Source organism: Protopterus annectens, chromosome 17.part0 (genome assembly GCF_019279795.1).
Source record: "Protopterus annectens isolate FY-2018-M chromosome 17.part0, PAN1.0, whole genome shotgun sequence".
NCBI lineage: Eukaryota > Metazoa > Chordata > Ceratodontiformes > Protopteridae > Protopterus > Protopterus annectens.
In genome coordinates this window covers 604,814,890-604,842,475 of record NC_056751.1, presented here as the reverse complement: position 1 = coordinate 604,842,475, position 27,586 = coordinate 604,814,890, and the positions used below count along the sequence as shown (strand labels likewise).

Sequence of the window (27,586 nt, the reverse complement as noted above, 5' to 3'; positions counted from 1 at the left end):
AAGGTCTTGCTGAAGATCAGGGCAGAGCAGCCAAGAGTGATTCTGATAGCTCCGAACTGGCCAAGACAGCACTGGTACCCATTGCTAAACAGCATGTCTCGGACAAAACCATGGCTTCTGCCACAATGGCCGTTTCTCCTGACACAGCACAATTACAAAACTCTGCATTCCAACCTGAAAACATTACAGCTAGCTGCCTGGAAAATACCTTGACTCATCACCAGGATAAGCTATCCAAGAGAGTGAAGGATATCATCATGGAAGCTCGCAGGCCTTCCACACGGAAGGCATATTCATCAAAATGGAAAAGATTTCACACCTGGAACGCCTCAAAGGGCCTAGATGCAACAGTTATGAACATGGCGCATATGTTGGAATATTTAGCAGAAATGCTCCACAATGGCCTGTCTTACTCTTCCATTAAAATTCATGCTTCAGCAATTTCAGCAGAGTACAACACTGATCCTCCTGTCTTCTCTCATCCTCTGCTAAGACAGTTTCTGAGAGGAATTAAAAACATCAATCCTCCAAGGAAACCACCACTGCCTACTTGGAACCTTAACTTCGTGTTAGAAAAACTAACACTGCCTCCCTTTGAACCAGCAGCATCTGCAGAACTACAGTTCCTCTCATGGAAGACTGCCTTCCTTCTGGCCATTACCTCAGCAAGAAGAGTATCTGAGTTACAGGCCCTCATGGCAGTACAGCCATTTCTTATTTTTCATCAAGACAGAGTCTCATTGAGAACCAATCCTTCATTTATGCCCAAGGTGGTATCTAGGGTCTCATTAAACCAAGCTATTCACCTGCCTACCTTCTTTCCAAATCCACAAAACAAAGGGGAAAAGCTTCTGCACACCCTGGACCTACACAGACAGTTGCGCTACTACTTGGACAGAACAAAAAATTACAGAAAAACTGACCAGTTGTTTGTAGCATATGCTGCCAGTGCACAAGGAAAAGCAATTTCAAAGCAGACAATTTCCAAATGGATAGGGAATTGCATTCGTTTCTGTTACTCCTTTCATGGAAAAACTGTACCAACTAACATTAGGCCTCATTCGACCAGAGCCACAGCCATCTCCACAGCCTTCTTAAGAGGGGTGGCTACCAAAGACATTTTAGAAGCTACTACATGGAGCTCCATGCATACATTTTCCAAGCATTATAACTTACCTTTATATTCCAGATCCAGAGCAGGCTTTGCTACGGCAGTCCTGCAGGGCATTTTAGCTACACCATCCTTTACATAGATCCACCACCCCCAGATTGGCTATGGTATTCTACCCATATGTGATGACTGCAGATGCATCCTTGAAGGACATAGTACAGTTTTGTACCTACCATAAATGTAAATGTCCGATAGGTATGCATCTGCAGTCAGGTTTACCCTCCCTCCTTCCCCTCTGTGGTATCTCTTGGTTCCCTCTCATAGCTAGCTGGGGTTATCTATTATGGTGTATTTGTTTTTATATATGTATATATTTTTGTGCATGTTTGGAATTTATTGCATTTCTCCAAATTTAGCCTTCCTTAGAGGGCACCTGGCATCTGGGGCAAGAAAAACTGAGGAAGATGGCGTCGGCTGACGCTTTTATACCCCAGGCGTTCTGACGTCGGGGAAGGGGCGACATCAGCCGACGCCGGACCCAGACTTTGGAATCCGGACCACCGAAGGGCTGCCTGAGGCAGGACAACCCATATGTGATGACTGCAGATGCATACCTATCGGACATCTACATTTATGGTAGGTACAAAACTGTACTTTCTGGATGGTCATGGTACAGTTTATCCTACCCTTGCTGAGGAAGGATGATTGAATGTGCTTGATAGATCATCAGGATGTGTATTACCTTATCAGAATGGACAGGAGCTCCAGAAAGATCTTCGCTTCCATCTGGAAGCCAGTCATTATCAATTCAGAGCCCTGCTCTGTGGCCTCACCACAGCTCTCTGGGTCTTCACCAAATGCACGGCAGTGGTTGCAGCTCATCGCAGACTGCAGAGGTTCGGAGTGTTACCATATTTGGATGATTGGCTTGTCAGTGCTCCTACCAAGCCTCTACTAATCTGGGTCAGGAATTACTTATTCCAGCTATATTCCAATTTAAGAATCACATTGAACAGGAATAAGTCAGTTTTCTCCAGTGCAGACATTACCCTTCATAGGGGCCCACTTGGATACGACCACTCAGATAGCAAGATTTCCAACAACCAGATTATCTACTCTATGCAGCCAGGCCCTACAGATGCTTTCCCTTCAAGTGCCACCTCTGAGACTGGTTCTCCAACTGTTGGGATTAGTGGCTTCTTCCATCACCTTAATCCCATTAACAAGATATTTCATGAATGTTCTTCATTAGACACTGTGAGTTCAGTGGTGCATAAGACAATAAGGCAACAACCCATGAGTTTCCGAATTCATTTGACTAACATTTGCAGGACTCAGAGTGGTAGATTAAGGCTCCAAAGGTGTCTGTGGGATGCCTGTTTCTTTTACCCCTCCCAAAACCACAGTGACCACGGATGCTTCCCAACTGGCGGTGGGGGCATTGTATGGGAAGAATGGTTCAAGGCACATAGTCCCCATCCAAGACCACTCTTCACATCAGCATATTAGAGATAAGGGCAGTGCACCTAGTGTTGCAAGCCCTTCAGGATGTCCTCCCTCTAGGTGATCTTGATGCAGACAGACAACATATCAGTAGTCTGGTACATCAACAAACAAGAGGGAATATGATCCTACCCTTTTTGTCAAGAAGTGATGATTGTGACAGTGGACAATTTCTTCCAGTCACTCTCTGATAGCAGCAGTGTACATACCAGGGAAGTTCAACATGCTGGTCGACAGATCTATTCTGCTGCCTCACGAGTGGTTCCCTCAACTCCTCAGTAACAAACCAGATATTCCATCAATGGGATCAACCATACAGTGACCTCTTTGTCTCTCCCATCAACACCAAGTGCATCAGGTTCTTTGCTGTGATCCCCTCAGAGGAGTAACTGAGGGATGCTGTAACACACATTTGGCCGGCCAGACTTCTCTGTGCCTTCCCTCCTGTGCCACTAATTCCAGATTTTCTACAGAAGGCATTGCAAAGGAAGATCAAGGTGATCCTCCTTACCCCATTCTGGCCTCATCAGGTGTGGTATCCCTTTCTTTGGCCTCATTTGGTACACCCACCCTGGCTGCTGGATCACAATCCAGACCATCTGTTTCACTTGTCCAGAATGCCTCAGCCAAACATTCAAGCCCTCAAGTTGACTGCATTGTTTCTCCACTTCTAATAATGACAAGTTAGTCCAGGCTTTCTTCCCAAGTGATTCATATTCTCGGTTCCTCCCAGAGACCATTCACCAGAAAAAAATTTAGTAATTGGAAAAGATTCTCTAATTGGGCCTCTCTGAGGAATCTGGATCAATTTTCAGCCCGCATTCCAGCAGTATTGGACCGCCTAGATTCTGTATTTCATGAAGGAGCTAGTTATTTTGCTATTCAAGTTCAGTTTGCTGCAATTTCAGATTTTCATGTGGGACAGAATCCTGCCATTTTGGCTTCCCTTAAATTATGCAAAGCTTTTTTGAGGAGTACCTTCCTTTTCAGACCCACTCTTAAGGGTCCTTCTCCACCAAGGGACATAACTATTTTACTCCAAAACTCAACTCGGGCATCTTTTGAACTTGCTGCTGTGGTGGGCATAAAATTCCTAAGACACCTTGTTTCTAGTTGTTCTTTACTTCAGCTTGAAGAGTGTCAGAACCCCAAGCTTTGTCTTGCAAGCTTCCATAAATTGTTTCACAAGGATTGGGTTTTGTTATGCCCTCATCCCTCCTTTCTCACTAAAGTCACTACAGCGAGCTCTCTTATCCAGGGCATTAATTTGCCAGTCTTCTTCCCAGAATTTTCAAATAAATGAGAGTATGTGCTCCATTTGTTGGATATTCATAAACATTTGCACTTCTACCTTCATCGAATCAAATCTTTCCAGATGACAGATCAGCTGATGTCCTTCATGTATGCATCTGCAGTCATAACAAGTGGGTTGTCCTGTCGTCAGGCAGCCCTGCAGTCGGCCGGATTCCAAAGTCCGGGTCCGGCTTCGGCTGATGTCGCACTCCACCCAACGTCATCTCTGCTGGTCTTCGGGTATAAAAGCATCAGCCGACGCCATTTTCCTCAGTCTTTCTTGCCGCGTGGCGCCCGAAGCAGAAGCTGTTCGCAAGTGCCGGTCGGTCGGATCCAGAGATTACTTCTACCGAATACTACCAAGACTTCTAAAGCTAAGTACCCGTTGGGGACTCTTTCTTGCCTCAGCCGATGTCAGAAAAAGTTAACAATTGTTTAACCTGTGGGAAACAAATACCTCATAAAGATTTCCACTCTTACTGTCTGCCTTGTTTAGGCCCAGCCCACGACGCAGCAGCCTGTTCGGCCTGTGCCTCTTTCAACCGACGAACGCTTAGGCGTCGGTCGGAGTTTGCAGAACAGTTTTTCGGTACTGATTTTGCGTACATTATACCGTCGGATCCTCCGACTACCCCCAAAAAACACAAAGATAAAGACCGACACTCGCGGTCCGCGGTTTCGGCCGAAACCACGGCAAAGCAAACCGCGAGTGTCTCGGTTTCGCGAACCGAAAACTGCTCAAAGTACAGCTGAACCTATTCTTACAACTGAGGCCCCTGCTACAATTCTTGAATCGACCTCAGAAATTTTACCCACTACGGTGGTTGACTTATCAGACACCATCCCCTTGGATGTCTCTACCCCAGCACGTGGTGCTGCTAGGCCTCCAGCAGCCATGTCCATTAAGGCCTTCGCCAGGGCTAAAGCAGCCAAGACTACTAAATCAGTGCCTGTTAAACCCCCCTCATCCAGGCCCTCTTCTAGTTCTCAAATGCTTTCCTTGGCAGAAGATTTAATTTCTTTAATTAGAGGATCTCAATCTCATCCAGACAGGGCCTCTCAGCCCCCAGAGAAGAGACCTAGGGCAGAGCCCCCTGAGCCAGTGTCTTCTGATGATTCTGCTGATGAATCAGACATAACTGACCAGCCTGAGGCTCCCTTTTCCAATTTTGAAGATTCTGATGCTGAAGAATCCATTCCAGCTGCTTCCCCACCAGAAGAATTCTCCTTTGGGGAAACCTTGCATGCCATGCGAGAACAGTTCCAATGGCAGCAACAGGATTTTTCAGACTCCAGAAAAAGACTTAGGACCTTTCTGCACCTCCCACAGCACAGGCCCTTAGCTATACCTCCTGTTCTCTCTGTGGTGGATGATGCTTTCAATGATGTTTGCTTTCCTCAAAGAGGGCCAGTTGATGATAAGAACAGACAACACCACAGTCATGTGGTACATCAACAAACAGGGAGGCACTCATTCATACCCCCTATGCAGAATGACCTTGGAGCTGTGGACCCTGGCACTCAGCTACAACATTCAGTTACAGGCAATATTTGTACCGGGGAAAGACAATACTCTAGCAGACATACTAAGCAGAACCACTTCGGATGCCCACGAATGGAAGCTGCACCCGGACATCTTCAAGACCATCTCAAAGAAATGGGGAATGCCACAGATAGACCTATTCGCATCACCTCTCAATCACCAGCTCAAAAATTCTGCACAAGGACATTCCACCCACTAGCATGGAAAGTGGACTCACTCTCCTTCAACTGGAAAGGCCTAACAGCATATGCATTCCCTCCTCTTCCTCTGATACACAAGGTACTACTAAAAATCAAGGAAGAACGTCCAAGGATAATCCTGATAGCCCCAAACTGGCCAAGACAACACTGGTACCCACTACTGAAGAGCATGTCTCGAACAACATGTGGCCAATACCCTGATGCCTTTGATGTTAACTCAGAACAACTACAGCATCATACATCCAAACCTAAAAACGCTGCAACTGACTGCATGGAACATCACATAGCAGCAGCTAATCCAGAACTTTCCCAAAGAGTTAAAGACATTATTCTTGAAGCACAGACCTTCAACAAGAAAGAACTATGCTGGAAAATGGAAAAGGTTTGTCATTTGGAGTACCGAAAGAGGAAAAGATGTGTCAAACATAGATATGCCTAACATTCTGGAGTATCTGGCCGAACTTCTTCATTCAGGCCTTTCCTACTCCTCCATCAAGATACATGCATCAGCTATTTCAGCAGAATACAGCTTTGATCCTCCTGTTTTTCAAGACCCTTTGCTCAGGCAGTTCCTCAGAGGAATCAAGAATGTAAAACCTCCCAGGAAACCACCATTACCAGCTTGGGACTTAAACTTTGTGCTAGAAAAATTGACACTAGCACCCTTTGAACCAGCAGCAACAGCAGACCTACACCTGTCATGGAAAACTGCTTTCCTACTGGCAATTACTTCAGCAAGGAGGGTTTCAGAACTACAGGCCTTAATGGCAGTGCAACCCTTCCTAATTTTCCACCAAGATAGAGTGTCCTTGAGGACTAATCCTACATTTATGCCTAAGGTGGTATCCAGAGTATCTTTAAACCAGGCAATCCACCTACCTTCCTTCTTTCCCAACCCACAAAACAGAGGGGAAAGAATACTGCATACCTTGGATGTACATAGACAGCTACGCTACTACTTGGACAGAACAAAAAATAGCAGAAAGACTGACCAACTTTTGTAGCCTATGCAACAGGAAGGGAAGGAAAAGCTATTTCAAACAGACAATCTCCAAATGGATAGGAAATTGCATACGATACTGTTACTCCTTCCATGGAAAACCAATTCCACAGAACATAAGACCTCATTCTACAAGGGCAACAGCCACTACCACAGCCTTCTTACGAGGAGTGGCAACCAAAGACATTATTGAGGCGGCTACTTGGACCTCCGTGCATACATTTGCCAAGCATTATAATTTGCCTCTTTATTCCAGATCCCGAGCAGGGTTTGCCACTGCTGTACTGCAAGGGATCTTAAACACACCATAATCTACCTCTATCCTCCTCCCGTAGTTGGCTATGGTATTCTACCCACTTGTTATGACTGCAGATGCATCCATGAAGGACATAGTACAGTTTTGTACCTACCATAAATGTAGATGTCCGAACTGGATAGCATCTGCAGTCAGGATTACCCTCCCTCCTTCCCCTCTGTGGTACTCCTAGGGTGTTTACCCTCCTAATAGCTAGCTGTTGGGGGGGAGTCTTTTATGGTGTATTTGTTTGTATATATGTACATATATGCTTATTGTTGTGTTTACCTCTATCTATTTGGAAACATTGGCATCTATCCAAAATTTTACCCTGCAAGAGGGCTACTGGCATCTGGGGCAAGAAACACTGAGGAAAATGGCGTCGGCTGATGCTTTTATACCCGAAGACCAGCAGAGATGACGTCGGGTGGAGTGCGACATCAGCCGAAGCCGGACCCGGACTTTGGAATCCGGCCGACTGCAGGGCTGCCTGACGACAGGACAACCCACTTGTTATGACTGCAGATGCTATCCAGTTCGGACATCTACATTTATGGTAGGTACAAAACTGTACTTTTGTCTTCTTTTTCTAAAGTTAAAATGCGTAAAGATGTTTCAAAGGTTTCTATAGCTAGATGGCTGGCTGGCTGTTTGCTTTTCTCGTGTATATAAGGATAAAGGTTTGCCATTACCTAAAACCACCAAAGGCACATTCTGATCTGTTTTTACTTCCACAGCCTTCTTTTCTAGGACCTCATTTGATGATATCTGTGCTGCTGCCACATGGTTAAATGTTCATACCTTCATCTGTCGTCATAAGTTGGACTTGCTTTCCAGGAATATGGTGTCATTTGGTTCATCTATCCTCTGCAGTATCCTTCCATGAGACTATCTTATGGGCTAAGTAGCAGGGTACTCTGTCCCATCTGTTGAGGAATGAATGAAAAGACAGCATCAGATACGAAAGTTGTGCACTTATCATAATGATATGTCTGTGTTCGTTTCTGTTCTTTCTCAACTCAATCCCCCTTCCTTTATATAGAAGTTCCTATGTTATGAGCTCCAGGAACAACACTAAGGTCTGCTTCCTGAGCCATGTCTTATCCTCTTTTAGCCCCAGAGCAGAATAGCTTCTGTTTATGAATTTTCTGAGCTTTGTATGAATTGCTATCATTGTTGTTGTTATTATCATTATTATTATTCTCTATGGAGTCCCAGGCAAGTGCGATCTGAGGTAATGTTACTGCTAGGAGGGGATTATGGGTAAGAGGAGAAGCCTTGGCTGTGGATCCAAAGGACCGAAGCATCCGAAGTCGGATCCGAAGACCCATCTGTTGAGGAAGAATGGAAAAAGACAACACAGTTCTATTGTTATGGTAAGTACATAACTTTTGTTTATTCCCCATCAGACATAGGGCAACTACCACTGCTTTCCTCAAAGGAGTACTTACACAGGCAATCTTAGAGGCAGCCACATGGAACTCGGTGCACATCTTTACAAAATGTATCCTAGCCAATGTCTCCAGGGCTAGAGCAGGTTTTGATACTGCTACTGCCATCCTGCAAAACCTTATTTCCTAGGGTCATACAGATGGATCTACCATGCACCCACCTGTTGACTTTGGAATCCTCCCAAAAATCAGTCCTGCAACACTGACTACATAGAAAATAATACAATTGTGTAGCACTTACAGTAATTGTAGATGTTCAAGTAGATCATTGTTAAAGTACATACTCCCAACCTCTCTGTCTGCTAACTGTTTTTCTCCACCTTGCTGGGTGCAGGGGGTAGAGGAGTTCTCAGCAGATAGTCCTCTTATCTCCAGCATCCCTCTCTCCATCCTATGATTTTCCTCCTCCTCACTCAGATTCAGTCAGGCTTCATACTGCTTGCTCATTGCTTAGAAGGACCTAAAGATGACACCAACAGGCATCCTTTGTATTCCCTGATGGCCAGATGTCAGTCTTCGATTGTTCATCAGCTAGGGGTAATGCAAAAACTCTGGAAATCAGGCCATTCGTGGGTTTCTGCATGGCAGGAAGACACAAAAATCAGTAATGCAACATTGATCTGCTCAGACATCTACAGTTATGGTAAGTGTGACATAACTAGCTTCTCATGATAGCCCTGGTAAGACTCCACTTGAAAAAGATACAGTGGTATATGAAGTCTCTCTGATTCCTGCACCAACATCCTTTGCCTTTTCAAATCCCAGTGCTGGGGTTGTCAGAAGAGAAATCACTTGGTGCAAGAAACAAATATCCTTAAATCTGGGTTTCCTTTCTCTTTCCCTGTTCCAAAGCAGTCAGACACCACATACTCCTTGGATTTTGCTTTGGGAGCAGTTTTAGGAGGGACAAAAGTGCAAGGTGTGTGGGATTCCAAGAACAGACGGAAGCACATAAATATGCTTGCCCTGATCAAGGCACTCAATTCTCTAAATCATAAGTAGTTCATGGAACATTTTCAAGTGGTTACAGACATTACCACAGTCATCTGGTACATCTGCAAGCATGGGGGAGAACGGGGTCATACCCCTTCTGCAGACTAGCCGTGTTAGCTTAGGATATAGTCTCACTTGCCTAAAGTGGTATCTGAGTTTATATTAAGCCAGACTGTCCATCTCCTTGATGTTCTTCGTGTTTCACTGTTGCAGTCATTACATTTGGGTAATCTGCTGGCAGGTTGCCCTCAGTTGGCCCGATTAACAAAGTCTTGGGTCCTGCGTCGGTTGCTGTCCCTTCTTCCATGACGTCAGGTCGTCAGGGGTATAAAACATGCAGCCGACACCCTTCTTGCCGTGCGGTGCCCGAAGCAGAAGCAGTTCGCAAGTGCCGGTCGGCCAACTCCTGAAATTTTCGTTTTCGAGTTTCAGAACCGAAGTCTTCAACTAAAAGCTAAGTACCCCGTTCGGGAAACTTTTTCTTGCTCCTTACCAATGTCAGTAAAAGTTAATAATTGTATTACTTGTGGGAAGCAAATACCTCATAAGGATTTTCATTTGTACTGTATTCCTTGCATAGGCCCTGACCACAACGTGCCTTGCTGTTGGTTTTGTGCTAAATTTAATCAACGCAGTATTAAATGTCATTATATTTTTGCTTCTAAATATTTTGGCTCGAGATTTAACTATCCAGAAATATCATCGGTTAGCAATCCGACTATCGGAATACTTAAAAAATGCAAAGAAAAAGACAGAGACAGACCGTCGAGGTCCAAAACCAACGACAAAGCTTCTCCTAAGTCAGTCGCCGGTTCGCCGGTACTTAGTGAGGTGCTTTCGCAGCCCCTGATATGCGCTACTTTTCATTCGCAGGCCTCTACTGAGACCCATTCAGAGTATGCCATGAGATACATTAAGTATTGAACCCGCGGATGTCTCTACCTTAGATGGGTCCGGAGCCGCTGAGCAGGCACCGGCTTCTGAGGGTGTTTTCAGGCCTAAAGATTTGTATATTAAACCGACACCATCTTCAAAACTAAGGCCAAAAACTACTTCTATGTCTAAAAACTATGCTTGGGCCACGTGTACAGGCCCCAATCCCTAAAAAACAAATGATGAAAAATGGCTGAGGATTTAATTACCTTGATCAGGGGTACCCATCCCCCTTCTGCTAAGAGGCCTAGGCAAGGCACTGACTATGAATCTTCAGATCAGGTTTCTGTTTCTTCTGATTCCTCTTCTGATCAGGAATTATCTATTCCCACTTATGAGGACTCTGATGCAGAAGATTCCATCCCCTCTGCTCCTCCTCCTGAGGATTTTTCTTTTGGAGAAACTTTGCATACCTTAAGGGAACACTTTCATTGGGAGAGTCAGGATTTCTCAGAATCTAAAAAGAGACGTAGGGATTTCCTACTTCTTCCTCAGCATAGGCCTTTGGTTATACCTCCTGTTCTAGACATTGTTGATGATGTTTTCTCAGAGTCCAGTATGACTCCTGATTCCCTGCCTCTGGCTCCTAGTAAGCCAGACACATATTACAGGGTTCCTGTCTCCCGCAAATTCCTCTTTAACAACCCTACTGCTGACCCTGAAACCATTTCTCAGGGTCCCAAAGGTGTTAAAGCTTCTACTGCTGAAAATCCTATCCCTTCTGATAGAGATTCCAGGGCGCTGGATAGATGGGATAAGAAGGTTTACACGTCTGCAACCTTGGAAATCAGGGCTTTAAACTGCCAATTTCATATACTTAAATATCAACAGCATGTCATGGGTTTACTTAAACAGAAAATGATGTTGATTTCTGACTGTGGAAAATAAAGAGTTGCAGGATTTATTGCATTCAGCTGAACAAGTTGGAAAACATACTTTTCAATGTGGTTTTGATTCCTGGGAGGCCTGTTGCAGGGCTGCTGTAACTGGATCTGTGATAAGAAGGCACGCTTGGCTCAAGGAGCAAAATCTGCCTGACCATGTTAAAGCAAAATTGTTGGATGCTCCTTTACAACAGGACACTGTTTGGTAATAAGGCTGAAGAAGTTTTGAAAATGATGGAAGATAAAGCTAAATCTATGCAAACTGTAAAAGATTTCCTAAAAGTGCACCCACCCAGGTTCAGTTGGCACTGACCTACTAAGTACTGGTCCTTTCCAGTACCCACTAGAGCCGCTCAGGTCAAACCTAGACATTCCAAAGGCTCCAGGTTTCAGTTACAAGGAACTTATAGAACAAAGCAATGGGGTGCCTCCACCTCCAAATCTGGTAGTAACAAGGCACCTTCCTACGGTAAACAGTCTCAATGAATTTCCACTGCAATCACCAAGCACTTATATTTTGGCCGCCCCTTTGGGAGGAAAAACTGGCACTTCATGCATGAAACTGGCAACTGATTACCCAGGACAAATGGGTTTTAAATGTAGTATCCCAGGGATACAGATTTCACTTCCACACATTGTCAATCCCAAACGGATGGCCAGATCTGCCTCCAAATCAGTGGGCAGAGGCCCAGAAACAAGTTATGTCCCTCATGACTATGGGGGCTATTCAGCCAGTGCCAGAAAAGGAAAAGGGACAAGGTTTTTATTCAAGACTTTTCCTGGTACCCAGAAAAGACAAGTCATGGCATCCAGTTCTGGACTTATCCATTCTAAATACATTTCTGGACATTCCGAAATTCAAGATGGTGACTCTCCAAAAGTTACTACTTATGCTAGGCAAGGATGCCTGGTTGGTAACTCTAGACTTAAAAGAGGCTTACCTGCATATCCCAATCAGGGAATCTTGCAGAAGATACCTCCGCTTCAACGCAGGCTATTTGCATTACCAGTTCTCTGCACTGCCCTTTGGCTTATCTACTGCGCCCAGGGTCTTCACAAAGTGCCTGGCACCAGTAATTGCATTTTGCAGGCAAAGAAATATTCATATTTATCCATACCTGGACGATTGTCTAATTCAGGCAGAAAACAAGGCCACTCTTCTAAAACATCTGGCATTTGTAAAAAGGCTTCTAACTTGTCTAGGGTACACCATAAACGAAAAGAAATCACAACTGGTACCCTCTCAAATAATTACATTCCTGGGTGCAAGCTTGAATACAGCTGCCCAGATGACTTACCTTACGCCAGAAAAACAGATTCAATTGTAGACTTACTTCAAACAGGTGACCACAAAAACCCAGCTATCTGCAAGACAAATTCTGCAGGCCTTGGGGTTCATGGCCTCCTGCATTCTTCTAATTCCATATGCAAGACTGCATATGAGGAAACTTCAGTGGTACCTAAAAAGCTTATAGTGTTAACATTGTCACAGCCTGGAAACAATTATTCCTATCATTCCTTGCCTGCAGCTAGAGTTCCTTTGGTGGGCAGAGGCCTGCCACCAAAACAAGGGGCTGTCATTCATTCCACCCCCTGCCGCCCAAACCCTGACTACAGACGCATCATATCATGCTTGGGGGGCGCATCTGGCAGGGAGATGCATTCAGGGCCAGTGGAGCCCAAATCAAATGCACCTACATATCAATCAGAAAGAGATGCTAGCTGTACAGAATGCTCTGACAGCCTTCAAAGACTATCTTCATCCAGGACAACTACTGATAAAGACAGACAACACCACAGTCATGTGGTACATAAACAAGCAGAGGGGTACCCATTCCTACCCCCTTTGCAGACTAGCCATGGCATTGTGGAACACGACCTTGACTTAGCAAATACATCTACAAGCTCAGTTCCTCCCAGGAAAGCAAAATACTCTGGCAGATGAACTAAGCAGAAATCTTATGCACCCACACGAATGGAAACTGGATCCACAAATCTTCAGCTCGTTGACACGCAGATGGGGGAGCCCAGACATAGATCTTTTTGCTTCACCCCAGAAGTATCAGTTGGACAAATTCTGCACAAGGATTCATCACAAAAAAGCTTGGAAAGTAGATGCTCTATCCTTCAGCTGGAAAAAAGCTATCAGTCTGTGCCTTTCCCCCTCTGCCTCTGCTCTCCAAGGTCTTACTAAAAGTCAGACAGGAAAAACCAAAAATGATTCTGATTGCTCCAGACTGGCCTCGCCAACACTGGTACCCACTCCTACGCAATATGTCACACCTTCCTCCGTGGTACCTGCCTCAGAGACCTTACCTACTGTCTCAGCAAAACTATCACATTCTGCGCACTCAGCACCAAACTCTGAATTTTGCAGCATGGCTAATCAACTAATTTCACCATTTACATCTCTCAGAAAAACTGTGATGGATGTCATTTTGGAGGCTAGAAGGCCTAGTACTAGAAAATCTTATGCTGACAAATGGAGAAGATTCTGTGCCTGGAACCAAGCACAAGGAATAAGCACAGCAATGCCCAATATTCCTTAGATTCTGCAATACTTAACTGAGATGCTTCACAAGGGCCTATCTTTTTCTTCCATAAAAATCAATGCCTCTGCCATTTCAGCTCATTACAACACAGAGCCTCCCCTCTTTTCTCATCCTCTGCTAAAGCAGTACCTCAGAGAGGCCAAAAATTTAAGACCTCCCAGGAGAGCACCAACTCCTGCATGGGACCTCAATTTTGTTTTGGAAAAACTCACTCTACCTCCTTTTGAACCAGCTGCTACTGCAGAACTAACATTTCTCTCTTGGAAAACAGCTTTTCTTTTAGCAGTCACTTCAGCTAGAATGATTTCAGAACTACAGGCTCTTATGGCAATGGAGCCTTTCATTATTTTTTACCCGGATAGGGTGGCTCTCAGGACCAATCCATCCTTTATGCCTAAAGTGGTGTCTAGTGTGGCCCTTAATCTGCCAACTTTCTTCCCAAATCCACAGAACAAGGTGAGCGGATTCTGCATTCATTGGATGTGCACAGACAACTAAGATTCTACTTAAACAGGACAAAATCTGTAAGAAAATCTGAACAATTACTGGTAGCATTTGCTGCAGGGGCAGAGGGAAAGGCTATTTCAAAGCAGACTATTTCCAAATGGATAAGCCATTTAATTAGTTTCTGCTATATGCACCATGGTAAACCTGGCCCCAAGGGGATCAGATGTCATTCCACCAGGGATGCATCTACTTCTGCAGCTTTTCTCAGAGGGGTTCCTACCAGAGACATTCTAGAAGCTGCTACCTGGAGCTCAGTTCATACGTTCACCAAACATTACCATTTATCTCTCTTCTCTAAATCCAGAGCAGGCTTTGCCACTGCTGTCCTGCAGGGCCTTATAGCTGCTCCTAATGCTGTATAAATCCATCCTCCCAACCATAGCTTTGGAAATTTACCCAAATGTAATGACTGCAACAGTGAAACATGAAGAACATAGTACAGTTGTGTACACTTACCATAACTGTAGATGTCCGAGTGTATTCACTGTTGTAGTCCTGGTTACCCTCCCTCCAGCCCCTTTTTTTCTCTAACTATACCTCTCATTTCTGTTACTATCTTTAAAAGCCTTTTTGGTGTATTTGCTTTTGTTTGGAGGTATATGTTTTGTATTTTTTATACAACATATATATATATATATATATATATCTACATACATACATATATATTTTGCTTCCCATTTGGGGGGCACCTGACATCTGGGGCAAGAAAAACTGATTTAATGGCATCGGCTGCATGTTTTATGCCCCTGACGTCATGGAAGAAGGGACAGCAACCGACACAGGACCCAAGACTTTGTTAATCAGGCCGACTGAGGGCAACCTGCCTGCAGATTACCCAAATGTAATGACTGCAACAGTGAATACACTCGAACATCTACATTTATGGTAAGTGTGCACAACTGTACTTTTTCTTTCCTGAACCTAAAAATGGAGAAAGTATACTCCATTCCTTGGATATCCACAGACAACTTGGGTACTATCTTGACAAGCAAATGTTTCTGATCTTCGGATGAACAGTTCATTTCTTGTAAAAATAAAGAGGGAGGTTCAACCTTGTGTCAAAGCAGACTATTTCCAAATGATTGTCTCAGGCTATTATGTTTTGTTATACTCATCATAACAAAACTATTCCAGGCAGGTCAAGGCCCACTCTACCAGGGCCTTTGTTTCATCTATGGCTTTTTGGAAGGGTTTGATACTAGACTGACCAGAAGCATCAACTTGATTCTCTGTACATACTTTTACAAAGTGTTATAAGCTTGATTCCTACCATAGTTCTAGATCAGGCTTTGCTAGGACCATTCTCCAAGGGCTTCTGTACCCTTCTCCTTCCACCTCCCAAATGTAGTAAACTAGGGTAACCTACCCATATAGCTAAGGCTACTGCAGCCGTGATCAATATGATGAACATAGTACAGTTGTGTAAGTAAATTTATTGTAACAGTAGATGTTTGAATGATCACTTCTGCATTAGCCATTCCCTGCCTCCACCCGCTTGTTGTCTGGTGTGCGCCAAATGTAATTTTTTTCCTGTTCCTAATATTGTCCTTTCAGGAATCAGCCTCCATCTCTGTTTGCATGAAAGCTCTGAAGGGCTGCATGCCAAAACCTGTCTGTTTAGTCAGCTCAACTAGAGCTGACTTGACAGTTTGAGAGTGTGGAAGGTGCCAGGAAACTTTGGAAGCTGGCCAGCTGTTATATCCTGTGCAAGATATAACCCATATAGCCAAAGCTACTGAAGCAGTGATCATTCTAACATCTACTGCAAGGGTATGTTTTCTTGTACAACTGTATTTTCTGCCTAACATTTTTGTTTAAATGTATGTGTGAGAACAATTCTTTTGAAGTGTTACTTTAACATTTTATAGTTGACCATTGTTTTTCGTATTTTTTATTCTCAGGCGTGGAGAAGGAGCATTTAAAAAAAAGAACCCCTCTGGTTCAGAATCTACCTCATGTGGGAAGTACAGGTTGCGAGAAACAGACCGCCGCCTCCATAGACTGAAGGACGTCAGTGGCCTCAGCAAATCACTCAGTGGTGCTATTGATAGAAAGCAGAACTTCAAGAGGGAGCTTCTGCATGGTAACTACTTTCAGTTCCAAACTCTCAGACTTTCTTGTCTCTCTTGATTGCTCACTTTGGTGTGTATGAAAAGTAGCATTTCTATATCCATAGCGATCTGTTTGCAATCTGCTACATTATGCTCGTTTTTCAGTGTCTTATCTGAAGAGGTTGCTACAGCAGATACATTAATGAGGACTGAAGCTCATTTATCTGCCCTAAACATAATATGTGTGTTTTGTCTTTGGAATTGCAGAGATAAGACTTCTTAGCACTGGGTGAGCATCAGCACATGCCAAAAGATAAAGTTGGTGGGGATCTGTTGTACTTTCAGTTTGTTCCTCCTTTTCTACAGTTTTGCATTGCATTGTTTTCTAGTTAATCTAATATGTAAAATGTCTCTAAATTTGCTTGTTTGCTGAGATCCCCATTTTGCTGTCTTTTGTCTCATGAATGTATAATTTGTCACTGTAGGCTGCTTAACCTCATATGCCTTCAACCCCCCTTCAGGAAATGCCCTGGCATAAAGAAGTAAACACCTGGGAGAAATACCATAGATGTCTGACTGAAATTACTGTTGCAATATTCCAATCAAGTGGGTTATCACTGCTGACTTCCAGCCAGGGCACTAAAAAACATTCTTTAGATCATACATCCAAAGTGTGACCTCATTTCATAAGAGTAGGGGTATACAGGCAGATGTATGAGTGTATATTCTCAGATTATCTCGCAGCCCAAAAGCAGGTTGCATATCCGTCAAACTGATTATTGTTTGGTCATCGGTGTACCATAGCTTCATTAAAGACAGTTAAGTGCCTCATTCGGGAACCTTCCTTTACTTACTTATTTTCTGGTGCTGTATCTGTTTTAGATGTCAGCTAGGAGGGGCAAGTGCGAGTAGCAGTAGGCAAATCCCTTACAAAAATCTGCATACTGAGTGTCTCTTCTTCCTTGGCACAGAACACGACTACAAAGCCTGTTCTGTCTGTCAGTCCTTTGTTCCAAAGACTTTGCATTCCTGTTTAGCTTCATTTAAGACTTTCTTGGGAACCCAAAGTCTGAAGTGTTCGGCCCATCTAAGATGGAGGATCCTGCTTCTCCAGACATACCTCCACTCCTCAAGAAAAAACTCAAAAGGACTTGGTTGGATGCTCAATCTGCCTTTTCTGAGTGCGACACACTCGCTGAGGTTCCAGAACATGCGGTATGTCCCAACTCCATCTGTTGCCATCTGTCAAGAACCCACCAAAGGCCGACATGGCATCGTGAGGGTCTTAAGACTGAGGAATTGGCTGTGATACAAAAATATGAACCATAAAGCACAATCTCAGAGAGCCTGGAAGGCATCCCACAAATTCTAGTTAAGGAGGAGATCCCTGGTAAGTTAATGGAGGTATGGCAGAGGTCTGAATCTCCCCACTTCTTGCAGGCAGATTTCGCACCAAAATGAAATGACAAAAAATAAGCATGCTTATTCTTCTCCATGTCTAGGGAAAAGGAATGGATAGACTTTTCTCAAGACCATTATGGTCATAAAACCTCTTTCATTTTCTGCCCATCCTCCTCCTTCTACACCCCATGAAAGTACTGTGAACTCATGTTCTTATGAAGATGCTTCTGGCTGAGCATTCTGTGGATTACTCCTTTCAGATACACTCCCCTGACCAAATCCAATAGGATGATGAAAACTGCATTTCCCTGCTTCATTTGGAGAGACAATTATAAACTTGAAACATTTTGAGTGTGCTGCAGTATCTTTTCTGCACCTCTGAAATCTGTCTAGAATCCCACTTTTTTGAGTGGGGTTATAGACAGATTTCAAAGGTGCAGAAAAGGTGCTGCAGCAACCCAACCACTGGGGATGAACAAGCCAATGTATTTCTTTGTACCAGTCCCAAGCCCGGATAAATGGGGAGGGTTAGGTCAGGAAGGGCATCCATTGTAAAATCTTTGCCAAATCACATATGCAGACAGCAATACAGATTTCCATACCAGATTGGTTGAGGCCCAGGTTAACAATGACGACCAACAGGGTGCTGGCGGAAATTGGACTACTGTTGGGCAGAGGAGAAGAGGAGAAGGAAGGGATGCCTGGAGGCAAGGAGGAGAGGAGGAAGGTTAGAGGTGTGGAAGTGAGGGTAGGAACTTTGAATGTTGGCAGTATGACTGGTAAATGGAGAGAGCCAGCTGTTGTGATGGAGAGAAGGAAGGTTGATGTATTGTGCGTGCAAGAGACCAGATGGAAGGGGAGTAAGGTCAGGTGTATCAGAGACAGGTTCAAATTGTTCTACCATGGTGTGGATGGGAAGAGAAATGGGGTAGGGGTTATCCTGAAGGAACAGCATGTCAAGAGGTATGTCCTTCAAGGATGCATCTGCAGTCATCACATATGGGTTGTCCTGCCTCAGGCAGCCCCTCGGTCGGCCGGATTCCAAAGTCTGAGTCCGGCGTCGGCTGATGTCGCCCCTTCCCCGACGTCAGAGCACCTGGGGTATAAAAGCGTCAGCCGACGCCATCTTCCTCAGTCTTTCTTGCCGCGTGGTGCCCGAAGCAGAAGCAGTTCGCAAGTGCCGGTCGGCCAGCTCCTGTAATTCAGCTGAACCGAAGACTTCAAAAGCTAAGTACCCCGTTGGGGACTCTTTCTTGCCTCAGCCGATGTCAGATAAAATTAATAATTGCTTAACTTGTGGGAAACAAATACCTCATAAGGATTTCCACTCTTACTGCCTGCCTTGCCTAGGCCTAGACCACGACATCTCGGCCTGTTCCGCCTGTGCTTCCTTCAACCGACGCACTCTAAGACGTCGGTCGGAGTTTGCAGAGGAATTTTTTGGGGCTAAAACTGCCGTCGGAGACTCCGACTTCACATTTAATAAAGAAACGGAAGGGCAAGGACCGACACACGCAGTCCGTGGTTTCGACTGAAACCACGGCCAGGCCTACCGCGAGTGTCTCGGTCTCGGCTGAAACCGAGTCCTTGGTACTACCATCCACCGAAACCGTACAACCGACAACCTCGGCCCTGGAGGCCACTACTGTATCGGTTGTTGAATCTCCATTGGAATCTGGTGTCCAGGAACCTTCCGACACCATTCCCTTAGACAAAACTACACCAGCACGTGGTGCAGCCAGGCCTCCTGCATCCATGTCTATTAAGGCATTCTCTAGGGCTAAAGCTGCTAAAGAGTGTTTTGAAGGTCAAAAGAGTATTGGGCAGAGTGAAGTTTATGAAACTAGAAATTGATGGTGTGGTGATGAATGTTGTTGGTGCATATGCTCCTCAGTTTGGATGTGCAGCGGATGAGAAAGAAAAATTTTGGAGTGAGTTGGATGAAATGGTGGAGAGTGCCAAGGTTGAGAGAGTGGTGATTGGAGTGGATTTCAAGTGGGCATGTTGGTGAAGAGAAAAGAGGGGCTCAGGAGGTGATGGGGGTAGGTATGTTGTTAAGGAGAGGAGTGCAGAAGATCAGATGGTAGTGGATTTTGCGAAAAGGATGGGCATGTGTGATGAATACATATTTTAATAAGAGGGAGGAGCATAGGATGACTTACAAGAGTGGAGGAAGACACACACAGGTGGATTAGATCCTGTGCAGGAGGGCCAGTCTGAAGGAGATTGGAGACTGTAAAGTGGTGACAGGGGAAAGCATATTTGGGCAGCATAGGATGGTGGTTTATAGGATGACATTGATGATCAAGAGGAGGAGGAGGAGAGTGAGGACAGTGCCAAGGATCAACTGGTGGAAGTTGAAAAAGGATGATTGTGAGGTGGAGTTCAGGGAAGAGTTAAGACAGATACTGGGTGGCAGTGAAGAGTTATCAGTTAGCTGGGCAACTACAGCAGAGGTGGTAAGGGAGACAGCTAGAAAAGTGCTTGGTGTGACATCTGGACAGAGGAAGGAGGACAAGGAGACCTGGTGGTGGGACAAGGAAGTACAAGAGAATGTACAGAGGAAAGAGGTTGGTGAAGAAGTGGGATTGCCAGAAAGGAGTACAAGGAGATGAGGCGTATGATGAGAGAGGTAGCAAAGGCTAAGGATAAGGTGTATGGCAAGTTGTAGGAAAGGTTGGACATTTAGGAGAGAGAAAAGGACCTATACCAATTTGCTAGACTGAGGTACTGAGCTGGGAAAAGTGTGCAGCAGGTTAGGGTGATAAAAGATAACGAGGGAAGTGTACTCACAAGTGAGGAGAGTGTGTTGAACAGATGGAAAGAGTACTTTGAGGGCCTGATGAATGAGGAGAAAGAGAGCGAGAGAGAGAGAATATTAGATGATGTGGGGATAGCGAATCAGGAAGTACAGTGGATTGGCAAAGAGGAAGTAAAGACAGCTATGAAGAGGATGAGGAATGGAAAGGATGTTGGTCCAAATGACATACCTGTGGAAGCATGGAGGTGTTTAGGAGAGATGGCAATGGAGTTTTTAACTAGATTGTTTAACGAAATTTTGAATCTTGGAAAGTGAGTGGATGCCTGAGGAGTGGAGAAGTGTATTGGTACCAATTTTTAAGAATACGGGTGATGTGCAGAGCTGTAGTAACTATGGAGGGATGAAATTAATCATCCACAGCATAAAGTTATGGGATAGAGTAGTGGAAGTTAGGTTGAGAAGGGAGGTGATGATTAGTGAGCAGCAGTATGGTTTTATGCTGGGAAGGAGCACTACAGATGCGATGTTTGCTCTGAGGGTGTTGATGGAGAAGTATAGAAAAGATCAGAAGGAGTTGCATTGTGTCTTTGTGGATTTAGAGAAGGTGACTAGAGAGAAGTTGTGGTATTTTATGACGAAGTCGGGAGTGGCAGAGAAGTATGTAAGAGTGGTACAGGATATTTATGAGGGCAGTGTGACACTGGTGAGGTCTGCGGTAGGAGTGAAGGATGCGTTCAAGATGGAGGTAGGATTACATCAAGGATCAGGTCTGAGCCCTTTCTTATTTGCAGTGGTGATGGACAGGTTGACAGATGAGATCAGACAGGAATTCCCATGGACTATGATGTTTGCAGATGATATTGTGATCTGTAGTTAGTAGGGAACAGGTTGAGGAGACCATGGAGAGGTGGAGATATGCTCTGGAGAGGAAAGGAATGAAGGTCAGTAGGACTAAGACAGAATATACATATGTGAATGAGAGGGAGGACAGAGGAATGGTGAGGATGCAGGGAGTAGAGTTGGTGAAGGTGGATGAGTTTAAATACTTGGGATCAACAGTTCAGAGTAATGGTGAATGTGGAAGAGAGGTGAAGAGAGTGCAGGCAGGGTGGAGTGAGTGATGAAGAGTGTAAGGAGTGATTTGTGGCAGGTGCCAGTAAGAGTGAAAGGGAAGATCTACAAGATGATAGTGAGACCAGCTATATTATATGGGTTGGAGATGGTGGCACAGAAGAAAAGACAGGAGTCCGAGCTGGAGGTGGCAGAGTTAAAGATGTTAAGATTTGCATTGGGTGTGACAAGGATGAACAGGATTAGGAATGAGTATATTAGAGGGTCAGCCCAGGTTGGACGGTTTGGAGACAAAGCTAGAGAGGCGCGATTGCATTGGTTTGGATATGTGCTAAGGAGTGGAAGCTGAATATATTGGGAGAAGGATGCTAAGGATGGAGCTGCCAGGTAAGAGGAAGGCCTAAGATAAGGTTTATGGATATGGTAAGAGAGGACAATGCAGGTGGTTGGTGTGACAGAGCAAGATACAAAGGACAAGAAGAAATGGAAACAGATGATTCACTGTGGCGACCCCCTAATGGGAGCAGCCGAAAGAAAAAGAAAAGACATTGAAGCCTCTTGGAAATAGGCACTCCAGCCCCTTCACCTATCCCTTCAATTCTGAAGGCTTTCTTTGGTGCTTTCTAGTCTTCCTCAGCTACTCGATTCACAGACTTTTAACCTCAAAAGGCCAGAAAGATTTTATAAAGCTTCGACAAGGGGTGTCTGTTCTTGTTCCTCCCTGGTCTTCCATCCCTGTTAAGAAGACGTAGGGAATTGGATTCTTCTAGACTATGGTTCTGAGGAAGAGGATTCTTTGAGTCCAGACTCTTTGGGGATACTTTTGCTCTTATGATGATGTACTTCAAAGGGGATTGCTCCCAGGTCTCTGACATTCAGTAAAGAGATGAACATTGACAGACGAAGTCTTCTTAGCATTCTGCTTTTTCTGCCTGTTTTGGCAGCCCTTTTGGACACCTTTTCTGCTGCCTCTTTGGCTTCTGATTCTCAACCCCTAGCTGTTAAGAAAACTGACTGGTTCGATAAGGTGCCTTGAGGATTGCAGATTTTTGTGTAAGTGCCCTTCTGCTGATCCTTCTGTGGTTTCAGTCTCCTCTGACAAGCCCTCTAAACTCTTGCAATATACTAAACTCCTTCCCTCAGATAAGGATAGTGAAGCTGTGGAGAGGTTGTTTAAAAAGTATATACTGTTGCTTCCTTGTCTTTTTAGGGCTATTAATTACTAAACCCACATGACGAGGTATGTTTAGGCCATTCTTTCTCTGGTAGCTTTGGTGGTCTCTGACCTTCCTGATACTGATGGGAAGGCCTCAGCTGTTTACCTTCTTGGATCAACTTCCCAAGTTGCCCGTCACTCTATAAAATGGAGCTGTGATGCTGCTTATGCCTCTTCCAGGGTTGCTGCTTTTGGTTTTGTGATGAAGCATTATCTTTGGCTCCGTATACAAACTTTACCTGATGATATTAAAGTCAAGCATTTGGGTGCCTCTCTGGACAATAAAGGGCTTGCAGGAACTCAAACATATATTTTTTCTGCTATCCCCAAATTCCAGAGATAATTACCCTTCTAAGTCCACCTTTGTCTGCAGACAGACTTGCCCACCTCCCAAGGCTAAGAAGGGATCTAGGCGTATTCCTCGTGCTAAATCCACTCAGATTTCTTCATCTCAGAAGCCTTCCTTTCAGGATAAGCTTGTCTCCATTTAACATTTGGTCTCATTTTCCTATTTGCTAGATTTCCTTGTCTCTTAGCCTTTCCCTGTTTCATCTACTGCACAAACAGGAACTAAAGGTGGAGCTGTCTCTGTTTACATAAAAAATAAATATATCCCAAGGCTGGTCAAAAAGGACAATGCACTTGAGCTTCTCCATGTTCAAATCACCATAGTCAAAATTGAATACCACTTCCTTGTAAGCTGTAGGTCCCCCTCTATGATCCAGGAAATCTGTACTATGTATTTAAACTTATTGGAAACATTCATCATCCAACCCAGTGCCATATTCATGGATGACTTTAATTACATCACTATTAATCGAGAATCATATACGACACCAAACATACAGGTACAGAGATTCATAGATTTTATGAACGCAAACTCCTTGGCTCAGATTGTCAGTTCACCATCCAGGGGTGCAACCATACTGAATCTGGTCCTCACTAATATGGGAGAGCACTACACACTGGCTCCCTGGTAAAGTCAGATCACAAAATGGTCTCCTTTGAAGTAAAAATAAAACCTGGACCCCCAGCTAACCCTGGAATATTCAGGGAACTATTCTAAGACTAACGTCCTGCTACTAAGTGAGAACCTGGCAAAATTTCAAGCCCTAACAAACCCTAAGAACACTGCTGACTATGCGGAACTGTCACAAAAACCCGATACAAGCATGTTAATAGCTGCATAGAGGTAGCTGTACCCACCAGGAAGAAGTACAGAACCAACCTAAAAAAAAACAAGCCACAGTGGTGGAATCACAAAATCAATAGGCTGCATAACAGAAGGAAGAAAATCAATGCATAAATTAGGAGTTGCAGCACCCAGCAAGATAAAAGCACTCTCGTCAAACTAAAGAAACAATTCAGAGGACAAATGAAGTCTACCAAAGCAAAATCTGAGGTACATTTGGCCTCCCAGGCCAAGGACAACCACAAGGCATTCTTTAAGTATATATGCAACCTCAAAGACAATACAGAATTGTGTGCAGAGTTCATTGTAAATGGAGCCACCTATACTGAGCCAAAAGATATAACAAACCTACTGACTGACAAATTCAACTCCAACTTTACTCCTGTCTCCTCCTCAACCTAACCTCAGGAAATAGTATCAAACTCCCCTGCTATCACTAGGGAACACATCCTTAGTGCTCTCTCTAAGGCCAAGAATACTGCACCAATGGGCCCAGACAATATTCCAGGATGCCCACTAAATAGCATGAAATATGACCTATCAGGCCCTCTGAAATTGTTATTTAATTGTAGCCTCCTAAACAGGCTTCGTGCATCTTGAATGCAGAACAGGAACAACCATCCCTCTGCACAAAGGTGGGCCATATACAGACCCTAAATCTCACTAGTCTTGTATGCAAAGCCATGGAAATAATTATCATGGAAGTGGTCAGTAATGATATAGTAAACCTCCAAACACTAGACCCAACCCAATTTGGTTTCTTCAAGAGCAGGTCATGCCTACTCAACCTGGTGGACTTCTTTGAGAAGGTCACCAAAGCAGTGGATGAGGGCAAAAAGGTTTACACTGCCTACCTTGCCCTGGCCAAGGCATGTGACACAGTACCCCACTTGGACATTGCTGACAAACTCAAGAGGTTAGGTACAAACCCTTACGTCACCTAGTGGATAGTCAGATAGCTCACTGGCAGGACCCAGGAAGTTAGAATTGGGAAGTCCAACTCTACAAAGAAGCCATTCGTAAGTAGAGTCCCTCAGGGATTGGTCCTGGGACTGCACCTTTTTGACATTTACTTATCTGAAGTCAAGGCCAATGTCAGTGGCCTCTGGCTGACTAAATTTGCAGATGATTGCAAATTAAGAGCTGTCATTGAATCCCACGCCGACACAAATGTTCTCTAGGAAGGGCCGACACAGACAAACTGGTGTCAGAGCCATGGACTAAAACCAAATGCCAAGAAATGCGTAACAGTGTCCTTTGGGAAATCATCCACCCCTGGTAATTATGGTATTGACAACAATCCCCATAGCTGAACCACTAGTCAGAGAATTAGAGACTCATATACAGCAATGTAGCGTTTGACCATCACTTGTGTACAGTAGTGAGGAAATCATTCTGTGTTGCACAACTCCCCATCCATGTGAAGCAGAGTTCCTCCCTATCCTAATTCAAGTATAATTTGGACAACTGGATGGGGAACAAGAAATTCATCTTTGGTTTGACACCTTTGTCTCAAGTGGATACATGCAGCCTGTAAATGGTTCATCTCCCAGGCCCCTGCTTGTAAATGTTTCATCTCCCAAGCTCCTGCCTACACTTAAGGGTACCAGAAGTTGTCAGAGATTTTGGGATGCACAGCTAGGCTTAAAAAAAGCCCTTGTGGTCATTAGCTTAGTAAACACCTATGAACCTTCCAAACTGGTATCAGATCACCTCAGACTCTTGAGTGCTGCCCTTTATTTGCCAGGGGAATTTCATGGTTTGGAATTCCCTTCCCATCTTCTTGGGCATTCCACAGCTTCCTCAGGAACAGCTTTATCATTTTCCAGAGGTTTTGAAGATTCATTTTGGATCAAGGTACCATTCAGCCTGTTCTAACCTCCCAGTTGGGAAGGGATTTTTACTCCTGAATGTTTATGTTTTCTTGAAAGGAGGCTACTTGGAGACCCATTCTGGATCTTTCTCTGCTCAGCTCCTTTCTCAAGGTGCCTTCTTTCCAAATGCTGTCTCTTCAGACCTTTTCCTCCTTTTCTTCTTTCCCAGTCCTTCTTGGTTTTCCTCTACCTCAGTAATGCCTACATTTACATTTCTCATTCACTCTATGTACAGGAAATGTTTACGTTTCTGTTTCGTAGTCTTATTTTCAGTACTCTTCTTTGCCCTTCCTCAAGGGTATTCGCCAAATGCCTCACTTCTGTCATTGACTTTTGAAGACTTCAAGGGATACAGACTTTTCTCTGTCTGGGAGATGTACTCATTCAGGCTCTCTCTCCCAACAGTCTGTTGTGGGATCTCCACTTTACAACTTTTTTTTTTCAAAGTCTGCGATTCACCATAAATCTCAAGAAGTTTGTTCTGCACCCTTCCCAAGATCAAATTTTCCTGGGGTTCTGGCTTCAGACTTTTCCCATGTTGGCTTCTCTTCCTGTTCCGAAGGTTTTGTTTCTGACAACCTTTTTCCAGTCTCTTTTTTTTTTTCTTTCCTGTCTTAAGGCCAGGGAGTTTCTCCAGGTTGTGGGGTACATGGTTGTCACTATTCCCATGCTTCCTTTTGCCAGGCTTCATATGAGAAAGCTACATTGGTACATCAGATAAGTGAGGCTTCAACATTTCACCCTCTGGAGTCCCTTGTTCCTCTTCTTCCTTGTCTCAAACAAGAGTTTCAGTGGTGGATTAAACAACTCTCTCTCAGTCCAAAGCTTTCCTTCCAGACTTCAGTTTCAGTTTCATATCAAGAACTGTTCACGGATATCTCAGACTTAGTGTATTGGGCCTGTTGTGATCTTCTAAAGGTCCATGATCTCTGGCCTCCTCATCAGAGGTCAGATAATGTCAAAAAGATGAGAGGTCTACTTCTGGCTCTGCAGGCTTTTCATTCCCTTTTTCCACCTTGGGCCCCCTCAAAGTCTTCACGGAAAATACCACCGTGATGTGGTACACCAACAAGCAGGGGGGCATGAGGTCCTAAGTTCTCTGCAGATTAGCTCTTTAGGCATGACATCTAGCTATCCACTGTCAAATGACTCTTCAGGTGGTCTACATGCCGTTAATCTAGTGACAGCCTCATAGAGCAGGTCCAGCACACATGCTCATGAGTGGATGCTTCACAGAGATGTGTTTTCTGGACATAAATCTCTTTGCCTGTCTTCTGAACATCTTCCTCTTTTCTTTTCCAGAGTACCAATTCATCTAATTTATAAAGTTGATGTTCTGTCCTTTCTTTTGGTGAGAACAAGCAGTAGAGCAAGCACAAGGTCATTTTTATCTCTGCAGATTAGCTCTTCAGGCATGGGAACTAGCTATCCAGTATCAAGAGACTGTTCAGGTGGTCTGCATCCCTTCATAGCTCAGTCCATTGGCTGGACTCATGCAGATCCAGCACATAGGCTCACATGCCTATTCCTCCTTTTTTAGTTTTTCACAGAGAGAGGATGCCTCTTTGGACTAATCCTTCTTTTATGCCCAAGGTGGTTAATGACTTGTCAGTGAGTCAAGCTATTCTCCTTTTTTCCTTCTCCACAGTCTGCTAATGAGAAGGTTCTTCACACCTTCGATCTGCGTAGACAACTCAGGTATTATTTGGATAAAATGAAGACAGTTCATTAAGCTTGAGCGACTTTTTATTTCTT

The 27,586-nt window shown here is 44.3% G+C and overlaps 1 protein-coding gene across 1 annotated transcript in view; it reads left to right on the top strand.

Moving 5' to 3' along the window:
- KMT5C (lysine methyltransferase 5C) overlaps window positions 1–27,586 on the top strand; it is a 955,038-nt gene that overhangs the window by 797,718 nt on the left and 129,734 nt on the right. The window contains exon 9 of the mRNA XM_044059587.1: window positions 16,167–16,348. Coding sequence (XP_043915522.1) covers window positions 16,167–16,348 — 182 coding nt within the window. The remainder of the gene's footprint in view (window positions 1–16,166; window positions 16,349–27,586) is intronic.